The following is a 15,540-nucleotide window of genomic DNA, read 5'->3' on the forward strand; positions in this document are numbered from 1 at the left end:
CAGGTGTACTCTAAAATAGAACTGTATTCACCATCCTCCAGCAATGACAGATCAAAGATGTCCCTCATCACGTTATGCTGGTGCTGCCATCTTCTCTGCTGTGTCTTTTGGGTCCTGTATCACTCATTTCCTCCCAACGGGTAGATGCTTCTGAAGTAACTAATGTCCCTGCCACCAGCTCCATTCACGGTATTTTACAAAGCACCGTATAACACGTTAACGTTGAATAAAAATATGAAAACCCTGCCCTGACCCCAGAGTCCCTGACAAGTAGAAGACATCAGGAGGTGCAGCTATGGTACTGTCCAGTGAGCAAGAGTCTGTTTATATATCTCCCCGACATAAATGTAGACACGTCTCACTGTACAAATCCTAACACAGACACAGAATTTCTTAGAAAATAAGATTTTATTCTCCTGAAGAAAGTACAAAGATAACATTAAATTGAAATACACATGGCTAAGACCAGAGCTCAACATACAGGGGAGGACAGAGGGCCAAAGGTACATCATGGCTTCTCTCGCGTATCACTCAGAAATATGATGTTATCTGTAAAAGGAAGCAGAGTGTAATAGGTAATCAGAAAATGAGTTCAGAAGATAACCTTTCCCCTACTTGGAGCAGAATAAAAAATACATTACAAATCACCTTGTCACAAAAAAAAACACATGATCCATCAAGTCTGCCCCATTTTTTCTCAGTGTGTGTAAGTATAATATATATATATACATACATACACATATATATATATATATATATATATATATATATATATATATATATATATATATATATATATACACACACACACACACACACACATACACACATACACACACACGCACACACACACACACATATACACAGGCACATTTTTTCGTTTTTTTCCCCCAATTCAGACTATAGTTATATAATAGATATGGGCTGAAAGTGCACACTCCCAGGTTTAATTTGAGGGTATGTACATCTAAATCGGAGGAAGGGTTTAGAAATTACAGCTCTTAAGAATAGCCATCCCCCTTTACAAGGAACCAAAAGTAAAAGTAATCGGACAATTGAATCAAAAGTGGTTTCATGGCTAGGTGTGGGCTACTCCTTTGTTTTTTCTTCATCAATTAAGCAGGTAAAAGGTCGAGTTGATGCAAAGGCTACTTTCACACTGAGGCACTTTACAGGCACTACAGCGCTAAAAGAACGCAGGGTAAGCTCAGCAACATAAAAAGGCCTGGACTTCCACAGAAGACAATAGTGGTGGATGATCGTAGATCCTCTCTATGGTAAAGAAAAACATTCACAACATCCAGACAAGTGAAGGACACTCTCCAGGGGGTGGGGGGGTATCATTGTCAAAGTCTACAATCAAGAGAAGACTTCACAAGAGCAAAATATAGAAGGTTCACCACAAGGTGCAAACCATTCATAAGCCTTAAGAATAGAAAAGCCAGATTAGACTTTGCCAAAAAAGCCAGACCAGTTCTGGAAAAGCATTCTTTGGACGGATGAAACTAAGATTAATCTGCACCAGAATGATGGGAAGAAAAAAAGCGTGGAGAAGACTTGGAACAGCTTGTGATCCAAAGCACACAACCTCATCTGTAAAACATGGTGGAGGCAGTATTATGGCATGGGCATGCATGGCTTCAAGCAGCACCAGGTCATTGGTGTTTATTGATGATGTGACAGAAGACAGAAGCAGCTGGATGAATTCTGCAGTGTTTAGAGAGATACTGTCAGCCTAGATTCAGCCAAATGCAGCAAAGTTGATTGGACGGCGCTTCACAGTACAGATGGACAATGATCCAAAACACACTGCAAAAGCAACCAAGGAGCATTTGAAGGAAAAGGTGTGGAATATTCCGAATTGGCCGAGTCAATTACCTGATCTCAACTCAATTAAGCATGCATTTCACTTGCTGGAGGCAAAACTAAAAAGGCAGAAAAACCTCAACAACTGAAGACAGCTAGAGTTAGAGCCTGGCAAAGAATCATAAAGGAGGAACCCCAGTCTCTGGTAATGTCCATGGGTTCCATACTTAAGGCAGCCATTGCCGGTAAAGGATTCTCAAAATATTAAAAATAAACATTTTATTTATGATTATATTAATTTGCCCAATTACATATGAGCCCCTGAAAATGGGGGGGGGGGGGGGGGGGAGACTGTGTATAAAAATGGTTGCAGTTCCTAAAATTTGTACTTGATATTCATGTTCAACCCCTTGAATTAAAGCTGAAACTCTGCACTTCAAATTACACACACACACACTATGATATTTATAAAAAAAAATTTTTTTTGATTTGAATATAGATCTATGTTTATTGCAAGCATGATTCAATCTACTGACTGTTGACTAACTCACTACCTGTGCTGGAAGTGTACTCGAAGCATTACCCACTTTTTCAGTAAAATATAATACTTTCTTTCTGTTAGTTTGAAGTCATATTCCCATGTTCTTGATCTTAGCTTCATATTAAAAATACTTCCTTCCTGGACCTTAATTAGCCATTCTTGTATTCAAAGGTTTCAATTGTCTCCCCTTTTCCTTCTTTCCTTAAAGTGGATGTAAACCCAATGTCATCCTTTCTAAACTACTGCCATAGGGGTTATCTATAAGGATATACATGCCTCCTGCATGTATCTTTACCTATCAAATGTCTCCCCTCAGTCTGTTATTAGACCCGAAAAACTGCAGATTCTGTGGGTGGGTCTGTTGTCTGGAGCTCAGTGGGTGGAGTCGTGATGTCAGTAGACTCCCCGCCCACCTCTACACTCCCCTTGTCAATATGCATTTTCTCCTGTTTATTTCTAACACTGAACTTCTGCTGAACTTCTGCTATGATCTCTAACATCCAGTGAAAAGACAGGAAAGTAACCACATGACTTCAGCATGCCAAATCATGCTGAGGTGTGGAACAGCCAATCCTTGCAGAGCTGCTGAAGAAAGGAGTGGGGGAGGGAATTAAAAAATACTGCCTGTGTCTTAGGCTGTCACTCACAGCAAGGGGGAGGATTTGACAAAGTTTTTCTCAGTTTGTGAAAATTTTTCTCACTGAACAATAAGAGGATTGCTCAGAGATGGATGTGGCAAGACTGGGCTCAAATGATAGGAAATCTTATACTCTACAGTATGATATAAAAAAAATAAAAATAAAAAAATAAATAATTCGGGTTTACATCCACTTTAAGGCTGTACATTAGGTTTCTGACGTCCCTACTTTCTGAAGTACATTAGGTTTCTGAAGTTTTATCCCTCAGATCTTTCACAATTTTTTTTGTCCGCCTCTGGACTCATTCTACCTCATCAATATCTTTTTTTAAGTGAGGTCTACAGAACTGGACTCCATATTCTCAGTGGAGTCCAACTAAAGATCTAAATAGAGGAATCAGGACCTCCTTCCTCCTGCTGGTGATCCTTTTTGTTATAACTAAAGATCTATATTGAGGAATTAGGACCCCCTTCCTCCTGCTGGAAATCCCTCAAGTGATACATCCTAGAAATGTTTGCTCATTTTGCATCTGAAATAATCTTCCCCAAATATTTTTCCTCTATAGTTCTGGCCAGCACCGTATCCCCAACATTGTGTTCTAAGAAGGGATTCTTTTACCCTAGGTACATTATTTTACAATTAGAAATGTTGAACTGCAGTTTCCACTGCATTAACCAATCTTCCACCAATACCTAATTATGGCCCATGTTACAGACACCTAAAGGGGTATCAACCCTATTACACACCTTGGTGTCATAAGCAAAAAGACATACCTTAACCAGCAAATCTTTAGTTATATCAGTTACATATAGATTAAATAAAACAGGACCTAGTACAGAGCCCTGTGGTACACCACCCCATTTACAACCACACTCTGCTATCTATCCTTTAGCCAACTGCATATTCACTGAGCCGCCCAAGTGTTAAAATGTACAGCTTTTTAATGAGATCATTATGTGGACTGTATCAGCTACTTTTGTAAAACATTTGTAATATAGGTAAAATATTCTATTAGTCTGACATGATTTGCCCACAGTAAAGCCATGCTGCTTTGGGTCCAGCAAGTTGTGTGTTTTTCAGTGATCAATGATCCTTGTCTTTAAGAGTGATTTTATTAAAGTGGAGTTCCACCCACTTTTACAACTTTTCAGCATCCCTCATTAAACTGTACACTGTAAACGAACTGGATATACATTTTTTTTTTCTCAACACCTACTGTATATCTGCTGTATTCATTTTTCACTTCCTCCTCCCTGGCCCATTGCATCATTTCCTGTTTGCAACGCCTTCTGGGGAGGGGCGGCAAATTCCTCTGACACTGCCGTTGCTATGGAAACCTGACCTGAAACCTATTACACTGTTTGTACTGCACTGAGCATGTGCAAGATCTGCAAGGATGAAATCCAGGAAGAATTACAGTCTGGCTTCAGATGCCCACACTTAAGATGGCCACGGCCTGCTGTAAGTTTAAAAAATAACAAACTACTGCTATAAACTAACAAAACAGGCCTTAGTTTACAGACTAACTTTACTAGAATACATTAAGCTTGTGTATTATAGGGGTATTTTTATTTAAAAAGTATAATTTCGGCTGGAAGACCACTTTAATTGGACTACAACCTATGGTAAACTCATTGGCCTTTATTTGCCAGCTTCTACTGTGCTACTTTTCCAGTGGATAGGTACAATATTAGCTGTCTGCTAGTCTTGGGCAACTTCTTGTGTTAAAAGAGCCTGCTGACCTCTATCACAAAGTGCAGTCCTGTCTGAAAAGGTAAGAGACTAGATTTTTCTTCAGTGCGGTTAAGTAACACTTACAGGTCTTGTCCTTCCCCCAGTCTGAGACTGTACATTAAAAGGAGAAGCAGCAGACCGATGAGGTAATCTCTGCTCTCTCCTAGAAGCACTGTTGCACACCCTGCATTACGGTAAAAAAAGTCCCAGTAGTAGTATTGCCCCTTCACTCCCCTATATACTTACCAAAGTACCATCTTGATCCAACGCTGTGCCCATCTTCAGCGGTGCTGCTGGTGTCTGTTCCTCTACTCACATGACACAGTGGCAGTAGCAGGAGCCATTGGCTCCTGCTGCTGTCATTCAAATCCTGTGAGGAGGGAGCAGGCAGTGAGCCAAGCTGTGCTGTGTGTCTACTGACACACACAGCCTGGATTGGGAATGAGCCTGCACATCTGTCCCCACAGAAAGCAGCTTGCTATGGGGGCAGACACAGAAGAGGGGATTGGAGAGCACTGGCAGGGGACCCCAGCAGTTTGGGGCCGCTCTGTGCAATTTTATTGCACAAAGCAGGTAAGTAAAACATGTTTGTTATTATAGAAAAAAAATCAAAAATCAAAAGCTTTACAACCACTTTAAAGTTTGTTTTTAATGCTTTCCTGGAAACCCTTTTGAAGACAGCATGTCAAGTCAGTCATTACCGATCTTTCCTCCTACAATGGCTAGTTGCCTGGCTATCTTATGTTTCTGAGTCGTTGGCCTAGAACAAGTATGCAAAGCATGAGCTCTGATCAGCAACTTAGAAAGTATTGGAGCCATAGGTCTTCTAATAAATAGCAAAAGATAAAAACTAACATTTTATTTAAAATCTTCATTTTCAAAATTCTACTCCTAAAAATGTCCATTACCTCTGGCAAGGTTTTTTTTAATTTTCTAGGCATGCCATGCTGTACAGTTTTAAATTCATGAAGGCCCAGAGCACAGCTGTCATTTAAGGAAACTAAGAATACTTAACCACATATGAAAAGAGCCCCAGGCATCTGCTGTACCTTCATGTGGCCTCAAATTATAGATAAAAATGTATCAGCTAGATTTGAAATTCAACCTGCAAAATGTGACATACTTTGGTAAGCAGGGAAGTCAGCCCAGTGTGTGTGTGTATGTATATATACATCTTTTAAATGGCTGGAATGGTTTTGCACCTGTAAAATCCAACAAGATAAACTCAAGAAAGGTGTAGAAATGAATGTAGCTCTGTATTCAACGATTTATCACTAATGTATTTTTAAATGTAAGCAGTGTAACTACCCAAATAGGGCCTGGTCCTACAGTCACTGTACAGAAGAGCCTAGACTGGCAGAAAGAGAAGCAGCACAAGGAGCCAATCAGCTGTGCTACAATGCAAGCAGTATGCCGATAGGAGGAGTGTAAAGTGACCTAGGGGTGAGCTCATCAATCTGCTGCTTCTTCTTTCACTGTCAAATCACAGGCTGGACTCCAGAACATACTCAAGAGGTGCTAGGCAATTTTAGATCTGTATGTGTAGTCAGATGAAGGAAAACTTCAAACTAGCTCGATAACTCTGACAAGGCAACTCCAACATAGCATGGCTTTCTTCGATGGGCACCCAACAGTAGCCCCAACCACAGAAGTACAGAAAGGAGTGTCAAACCAAAACCAGATTCATTGCTGGTTAAATAGCCATAAAAACAGCCAATAGTACTCCCCCTTCGTCCAGGCTCAACACAGGATAACATTTGTATGGACTTGGAGAACCAAGTGACTTTACAGATCTTTTTTAGAACCAGTATTGAACTCTCCACAAGCAGTAACAACTTGACAGCAGCAATGGAGACACAAGCTGGGGGAGGGACACCTTTAAGGGTTACTGAACTGCAATAGAGAAAAATCAGGTCTCCTGCCCTGTCAGACAGGACTTCATGGCAGCGTTGTGAAAATTTCAGGACCGGATGGAGAGAAAAATAAATCCTTTAGCAGATAGGACATCTGCCATATATGTATTTTATCTGTGTATTTAACTGTCTGCATGGAGTTCAGTTTTAATCACTTCAGCTCTGGAAGGTTTTACCCCCATCATGACCAGGCCATTTTTTTTTTGCTATTCAGCACTGCGCTACAATAACTGCTGATTATGTGATCATGCAATGCTGTACCCAAACAAAATTTATATAATTTTTTTCGCACAAATAGAGCTTTCTTTTGGTGGTATTTGATCACCACTAGGTTTTTTTTGTGATATAAAATGAAAAAAAGGCCAAGAATATTGAGAAAAAAAAAAAAAAAAAAAAAAAAACTTTTTTTTTTTTTACTTTTGGCTATAAACCATATCCAATACAAAAATTAAATTTCTTCATAAATTTTGGCCAAAATGTATTCTAATTGTTTCTGATTTAAAAAAATCCCAATAAGTGTATATTGATTAGTTTGGGTGAAAGTTATAGCGCCTACAAACTATGTAATATATACTGGAATTTTTATTTACAAAAATTTTTTCAACGACTTATAATGGGACTAGGATAGTGCCGCGGGAAATCTGACACTGAGGCATGGGGGAACTAACTGCTACTGACATCACCAGTGACATTAATACAGTGATAATACTACATACTGTAATTGTACTAATGACACTGGCTGGAAAGTGGTTCACATCTAGGGAGATCAAGGGATTAAACGTGTGTGTAACTGTGTAATGTGTGTAAAGTGTGCTGCTTTTACTGAATGATCTCCAAGTTTCTCATCCCTGCTTTGCAGGGATGAGAAACACAGAGATTTTCCACAGTACAGCGTTCTGTGATGTGAATGTACGCAGCCAATCAGCAGGTCCCAACCATGGATCATTGGCCGGATTTGCTGACAGACTTGTGCTGCGTGTCCAAAACCCAGTAGGCAGCGACATAGTTACGCCACTTTGCCTACAGTGACAGCTTGCCTGCAGTACCTTTGCTGAGTGGTTAAAGAGTAATGAAGGCACATCTGTAAAATATGACTTAATAAAGCAGTCAATATCTTTTTCTGAAAATAATAAACATGTTCTACTTATCTGCTCTGTGCAATGGTTTTGCACTGAACGTCCCTGAACCGCCTCTTAGTGGGATCCCCCGCCGGCACTCTAGGCTCATCCTCTTCTCTGTGCGCCCCATAGGAAGCTGCTTCCTATGGTGGCACACCTAAGGGCTTGCTCCTGAATGGGGTTGTTTGCATCCACAGACACAGTGTGGTTCAGCCCTGACCGCCTTGTCCCTCCTTGCAGTATTTGATGGACAGCAATAGGAGCCAATGGCTCCTACTGCTACCTCCATGTCTATGAGGAGATAGAGTGAGAGGAGAGTGCCCCTGCAGACGGGCATAGTGCTGGTTCGAAATAGGACTCGGGTAAGTATTTAGGGAAATAAGGGGGCAATACAACTGCTGAGACACTTTTTACCTTAATTCAGGGAATGCATTAAGATAAAACATGTGTTGCCTTTACAATAACTTTGAAGTACTATGTAGCGTTGGACATAGCTTAATTTATTTAACTTCTGTTAAACATGACCACTATCTGGAGGGTAGTGATGAGGATCCTATAAAAATTATTTTATCTGAATAGCAGTGATATAACCTATAATTTATTCTCTCCAAACTAAGTTTTATTGGTTTTCAAAAAAGAAAAACAAGGGGTATAAAACAGAAAGAAGGAGAGGGGTAAACAGGAAATCATATTGGCATAATATAACAATGATAGAAACATAATCATAGAACCCCAGCTTGTCTCAAAAATGGATTGAGGCCGCCTCCCAATGGCAGAAATCGTGACTCAAGGTGGGTGTAGTAAATGGCCTGAATACTGGTAGGTATATAGTAAGAATTAGTGGGAACAAATATAGATAGTTATAGGAAAGGAGGAACCTTTGGTTGATAAATGTTGGGATCAATGTGATTACATCTATAAGGTTTGTACTGTATAAGTTGAGAACAGTGATATAGAACGTAGAAGGGCAAAGGAAGGATGGCAGAGGATAGAGAAAGAGAGGAAGGGTAATGAGAATGAACATAGCAGGGAGGATGATTAAGGGGGAGAGGGACAAGGAGTAAGTGTTGGGTCTAAGGGGAAGCACTGGGAGGTTTTAGGAACATCATCTCCACTGTTATCACAATCAGGGTCACCTGTAATTTTTAACATATTTAAAGAAGTTACTAATTCACTTCTGTTAAATGTGACTAATATTTGGAGAATGACAAGGTCCCTTGCAGAAAGGTAAGTCTATCTTAAGCCCAAAAAATGTTTTTTTTATTATAATTTTGGATGGAGTGTGGAAGGGTTAGATCCTCTGTGGGGTTTTCAATGCTGTCTGCATCTCCACTCGGAGATTCGCCTTCTCTTTTTGTCCTGGTGATCCATTGGCATTGGAACAAAGTGACAGCTGTCACCAGAATAAGAAGGAAAAATCTTCTGATGCGACAGTTGTTTCAGTGACAGCTGTGGAAAGCAGGCCATACACTATACAATGCGATTGTAAAAGCTCCTTTAGATCCACTGACTGCTATATACTTTAGGGGCCTGCACAGCATACTTGCATATTATGACACTCTTACCATTTGGGTGTGCTCTCGTCCAGCGATGTGAGGTCCAAGCTCAATGCATCTCTGCTGGTACCATATTATTTTTCCTCTTCTGCCAAGTCAGCAGTCCTCTTGCTTTGCCCTGATGATGTAAATCCAGCGCATATGTGGAATTACATTTTCTCGGCACCTGGATCCATTCCTAACATTTTTAATATGTTGGGACTGTACACTGTCTTTCCTAAGTTTCACACTAAGTGTAGAGATTTAAAAAAATTCTCTTCTACAAAAAGTCCCTACCTACCTGCACATTTTAGTTTTTAGGGTTTACCATCCCATTCTCTAGGGCAGGGGCCTCCAAACAAAGGACCGGTTTATTGTCCTTCAGACTTTGGGGGGCCATACTGTGGCCAGTATGAGTAGAAAAAGTCCTGGGAGTAAACAGTGATCCATCATTGGTATTAGTGGGAGGTATTAGGGTAAGCAATAGTGCCCCATAATTGGCATCAGTGGGAGGAATAGTGCCCCATTGCTGGTATCAGTGGGGGGGGAATAGTGCCTTGCATCAGTGACAGAAATAGTGCCTCAAGGGCCAAAAAAAGCAAAGGGGCACATCTGGCAGCCGGACCACTGCTCTAGGGCTTTAACCATTCCATACGCTATCCAAACTACAAGAAAAATGGCTTCAAATATTATTGTGCCCTATTTGTCCATGTGATCATTGTCAGCAAGACAGAAAGCGATTGGAAATCCAAAATGTTTGTCATTGGAACAGGAATGGGGAGGAAATTTCCAATGTGGATACCTGTTCCGGTTATGTCATTTATGATATGATATGGGAAGCACTGATGCAACTTCGGGGACTGCAACTTGTATGTTCGGTAATGATATGCGACCTATCTGTAACATACACTTCACACATGAACAGCAGTAACATAATTTACATTGGCATACTCTATGGCAGTTATATTTCATTTACCAGATTAGCTGTTGACGTTGCTTCCTTTACATGACGAACACTAAATTTATTTTAATTAAATGAACTCCAGGACATCTTGTATTTATTTGTGCAGAACATGCCGAGATGAAATGTCTACATGATATCAGACTTTAATTTTGTTGTTCCAGAATTACAAATGTTTTCCTTTTCAGGGTTATTTTAAATTAAAATGTTCTGCAGCCAAACTAAACAAGTCAGTGCGGCACACAACTGTCTAGACAGGATCACGTTGGTCTGCTATGCTATGGGACATCCGCTCATTTGTACTTTCAGGCAAGTGCTAAAATCTTTTAATATACAGCATCTCACAAAAGTGAGTACACCCCTCACATTTTTGTAAATATTGTATTATATCTTTTCATGTGACAACACTGAAGAAATGACACTTTGCTACAATGTAAAGAAGTGAGTGTACAGCTTGAATAACAGTGTAAATTTGCTGTCCCCTCAAAATCACTCAATACACTGCCATTAATTAATTGGAACCGTGCTCTCTGTAAAAAATATTAAAAAGGTGCAAGTGCAAAGGGAATGCAAGTGCTAAAAATACATAGCCCAGTGACAACAAACAATAAAATAAGAAAAAATATATATGTAAATAATATGTGAATGTGTGTCAACCACAAATGCATCTAATAAAAGTGTCCAAAATACTATATCAAATGTTCAAAAAAATCAAGAAAACACAATATTTTTCATATAAAGTGTCCAAATGAAATATCAAAAAGCACACAAATATCAAAACATTTTTTGATATTTGATTTTTTTATAATTCATTTGGACACTTTTGATAATTGATATTTTTTGATATTTCATTTGATATAGTGTTTTGAACACTTTTATTAGATACATTTGTGGTTGACACACATTCACATATTATTTACATATATATTTTGTCTTATTTTATTGTTTGTTGTCACTGGTCTATGTATTTTGAGCACTTGCACCTTTAATATTTATACAGAGAGACCGGTACAATTAATTAATTCCTCTATATTTATATTTACAAAGGGCTGCTCCTATTGTTATTAATTCATATTTTGGTTTGTCATTCACGATTTCTTTGCCATTTGCGCAGGTTGGTGGTGGTATTCACTTCCATTTATATATATATATCCTTTGGAACTCCCTACCCCAATCTGTCAGACTGTCCCCTAATCTATCCATCTTTAGGCGATCCCTGAAAACCCTTCTCTTCAAAGAAGCCTATCCTGCTTCTAACTGTTTTACTTCCTACATCAGCTAATCCCCCCCCCACAGCTATTACCTTTTGTATCAATTGATTCTTCCTTTTTAGATTGTAAGCTCTAATGAGCAGGGCCCTCTGATTCCTCTTGTACTAAATTGTAATGTAACTGTACTGTCTGCCCTCATGTTGTAAAGCGCTGTGCAAACTGTTGGCGCTATATAAAACCTGTATAATAATAATAACCTGTATAATAATTATTATTCCAATAAAAAAAACCCACAAGATTAACCAATTTTACATTCACAGTCATTTGGCATCTGCTAGTGAAATGCAAAGTAGAAGGAAAATCCACACAGTGATCCACATGTTAAATGTTTCTTCCCCATTGCTGTTACTCCTTAAATACATTTTCTAATCTTTCTCTGTTCGAATACCTAGTCCGGCTAGTAGTGTGTCCTGAGAACGCTGCTGAATCCCATAGAGCAGTGCCCTCATTCTACCTGCATTCATAACCCCAAGGCATTGTGGGTTGGAGGAAAATTAAGGACCACCAGCCGCAAAGAAATGGGATTTGCGGTCATGTGTACGCATAGAATAACTTAAAAAAAAAAAAAAAAGGTATTTGATGGTGATTTATAAGAAAATTTATGTGGGGAGTAGTATCAGCTTTGCGCAAGAAACATTTAACATGTGCAGCCTTCCTTCGGCTTCTATGTTAATGAAACTGCAGTCAACAGCTCTCTCTGTCAAGTTCAAGGGTTTCTAGTGAAGGGTCTTTTTAATGCTACAGCATGCAAAGCCATTTTGGACATTGTACACATCCAACCCTATGGTAAAAGTTGAGGATTTTTTTTTCTGTTCCAGCATGTGTACAAAACCACTTTCTTAAAGTGTTCCTAAATCCAGGACATTCACTATATCTGGTCTCCCACAGTACATAGAACATGGAAATGCAATTATTTTAGTAAATATAAACTGCTAAACCCCTTTTTTCATCAGCAGTTAGAGCAGTCTTGTGACTTCTATGAGTGTCTGGTTAAAGCTTGTAGGAGTTTTCATTCTCCCACGAATGTCCAATGAGAATGCAGGACCCCTGACCCTCTGTCTGGACAGTGCTGATTGGCCCTGTGCTGATCACATGCACCCTCCCAAGAAAAAAAAACAAACAATAAAACTCAAGCAGTACACACCAAACTGAGCATGTGCTCAGTTTGTGAACATCAGGTTATTTTTTGGAGACAGTGGAAGAAGGAGATGATCAGAGGAGACCGGATAGAACAGCTTTTTTACACAATGCAGAGGATTAACCCCTTAGGTTCCACAGCAAGTATAACAAGCATGCTTTACTGCATATACAGACTGATTTTACTGTTGTGGGTTTAGTAACACTTTAAATTCATGGCTTGATGAGTTTGGTGTGAAGGATCTCAGTGCCCTTGAGAGAGTCTTGAGTCTTGACCTCAACTCCACTGAACACTTTTAGGATGAGAATTGGAATGCCGATTGTGAGCCAGGTCTTCTTATCTAACATCATTACCTGCTCTCCTAAATGCTCTTTTGACTGCATAGGCAAAACTTTCCACAAAAACACTCCAAAATGTTGTGGAAAGCCTTCCCAAAAGAGTGGAGGCTGTTATAACCACAAATAGGGGCAAACTCTATATTAATGCCTATGGTTTTGTATAAGTCACTGCTCAGACCCATTCATGTGTGTATGTAAATCTCAACTTGAGGCGTTTTTCCCTTTAGAGCAAAGGAGGTAGGGAGACAGATGAAAACATGGAAAAAAAGAAAAAATATGTAATGCCACTATACATATCCTTTAACTTTTTCATGGCCTCTCATTTTAACAAGACTGTTGTGATTTATTATATATACTGTTGTTTTCTATGAGAGAGTTTCACTATTACTTGTTGATTTAGAGACAACAGGAAAGTCTAGGAATAGGGGACCCCATTGGGAGATATGTCATGTTTCCTTCCTCACTTTCAATCCTGATGTTACAGGGATAAGAAGTCTTACCCTACAGGCAGCAATAATAACCCAACAGATGTTGTTACCCTTTCCCACTCTGTCAAAAAGCCTTGTCTGTGGTTTTCTTTAAAGCCAAAACCAAGACTGCTCATAACCTTACCCATACAGTGGGGTCCATCCTCCCTCTCACATTGCATAGGCTAAATGTTCATTTGGCTAGGGGGAAAAAAATACGTACAAATACTTACCTTATTCTTCACTCCGGCAGGCTCTCTCTTCTCCGTGCGACTGGTCACCCGATGCTGCTCCACTTCACTGCCTGGCCAGTCAAAGCTCTCTCTCATTACACAATGCAGGACCGGCAGTCCTGCAAATCTATGGGAGGATGCTGACAGCTCACCCACAATCAAACCAACAGACATCATTGGAGAGTTCTGGATGTCAGGGGAGCAAAGAATAAGGTAAGTAACTGTACTTACTTCTTCCTATCTTAGCCTAATGAGAATTTTGCAGGTGGGGGGGTGTGCAAGTGCGCACTAAATGGGTAAGCTTAAAAAGTTTAACAGCAGCCTGGAGTTGGGCTTTAACGTAAACTGAATTTACTTTTTCACTTTAACATAGCTGCAATACTATCTGCATTATATTTAGGCATTATCAACTGGATTAAACATTTTTTTTGCATTTCCTTTGTTCCATTAAAAAGAGTATATATTGCCAAAATGTTTCGTTTTAGTTTTTGACAAAGTAGGGAAGGGTTAAAATATGTCAGTTAATTTCTTTGATGTCTGAGTCCTTCTAAATCCACCATATTATTTTAGCAATCGATCCATGATTATTTTCCCAGTAGGTTCACACAATAGCTGAAACCATACCGTGACAGGTGAGAATAATAAATATCTTTTTGTGTTATGTTGCCCCCTGCTGGCAGTGCAATATCTGAAGAAGCTAACAAATAATAGTCACACTGACACAGACACATACAGTTTGTTTCTTCACAACACCGCTCAGACTGAAGCCACAACTAATTTTTAACTGTATTTGAAACTGCAATCTGATCCAACATAAACGGTATATATGGTATGGACATATATGGTCAACGGTTTGCAAACGCCTGAACATCACACCTAACTTGTTGGACATCCCATTCTAAAACCATGCAGTTAGCCCTCTTTCACAGTTATAACAGCCTCCTCTGAGAAGGCTTTTTATGGGATTTTGGAGTGTGACTGTAGGCATTTGTGCCAAAAGAGCATTTGTTAGGTCAGGTACTGATGTTGAATGAGAAGATCTGGCTCACAACTGGTATCCCATTTCATCACAAAGGTGTTCAGAAGGGTTGTACAGGCCACTAGTTCGTCCACATCAACCAGTGGGGTTGATTTAATAAAACTGGAGAGTGCAAAATCAGGTGCAGCTCTGCAAAGAAAACAATCTGCTTCCAGGTTTTTTGCCAAAGCTTAATTGAACAAGCTGAAGTTAGAAGCAGATTGGCTACCATGCACAGCTGCGCAAGATTTTGCACTCTCCAGTTTTAGTAAATGAACCCCAATGTCTTTATGGAGCTAGTATAGCATAAGGATTCCTCCAACCTGTTCTATCCGTTTACCTGCTGCTCCACATTCTAAATATCCAGCTGGTAACTGATCTGTACAATGTCCATGAACTTTCTTCACCTTGTACACAGGATTTGTTATGAAATCCAGAAGTTTTCAATCCTAGTGATTTCCCAGGATCTCCTTACCTGCTATGATGGTGGTGGCCTGTCTGCGCACATTGTTCTTGTCTGTGTATTCTCCATAATCGATCTTGCCTTCCACATACACCCGAGCACTTATAGGAGGGAACAAAGAATGAAACCAAAAGGAATGAATTTCTCATATTATTACCATCCCAGGGCTAACAGGATGATCAAATGTTTTCTGTAAACAACTTTCATTGACTATTGCTGGAGTTTAATACACACAAAATCTAAAGCAAAGGACAAAAATGTAATATATTGCAACGCAGCAGTCCTTAGATGTGGTGGCTGCACTAGATTTATTTTTTACAAGCTTTAGTTTCACCTGGTGATCCTTCCAGTAACACACTTGCTGTA

At 39.5% G+C, this 15,540-nt stretch overlaps 1 protein-coding gene across 1 annotated transcript in view; it reads right to left on the minus strand.

Annotated features, from left to right (window-relative positions):
* Window positions 1-389: 389 nt before the first annotated feature.
* Window positions 390-15,540, minus strand: part of SSBP1 (single stranded DNA binding protein 1) — a 29,652-nt gene continuing 14,501 nt past the window's right edge. The window contains exons 6-7 of the mRNA XM_073621826.1: window positions 15,187-15,275; window positions 390-549 (exon numbers count right to left, since the gene is read on the minus strand). Coding sequence (XP_073477927.1) covers window positions 509-549; window positions 15,187-15,275 — 130 coding nt within the window. The 3' untranslated portion in view covers window positions 390-508. The remainder of the gene's footprint in view (window positions 550-15,186; window positions 15,276-15,540) is intronic.

The sequence above is a fragment of the Aquarana catesbeiana genome, linkage group LG03, assembly GCF_042186555.1.
Source record: "Aquarana catesbeiana isolate 2022-GZ linkage group LG03, ASM4218655v1, whole genome shotgun sequence".
Classification (NCBI taxonomy): domain Eukaryota; kingdom Metazoa; phylum Chordata; class Amphibia; order Anura; family Ranidae; genus Aquarana; species Aquarana catesbeiana.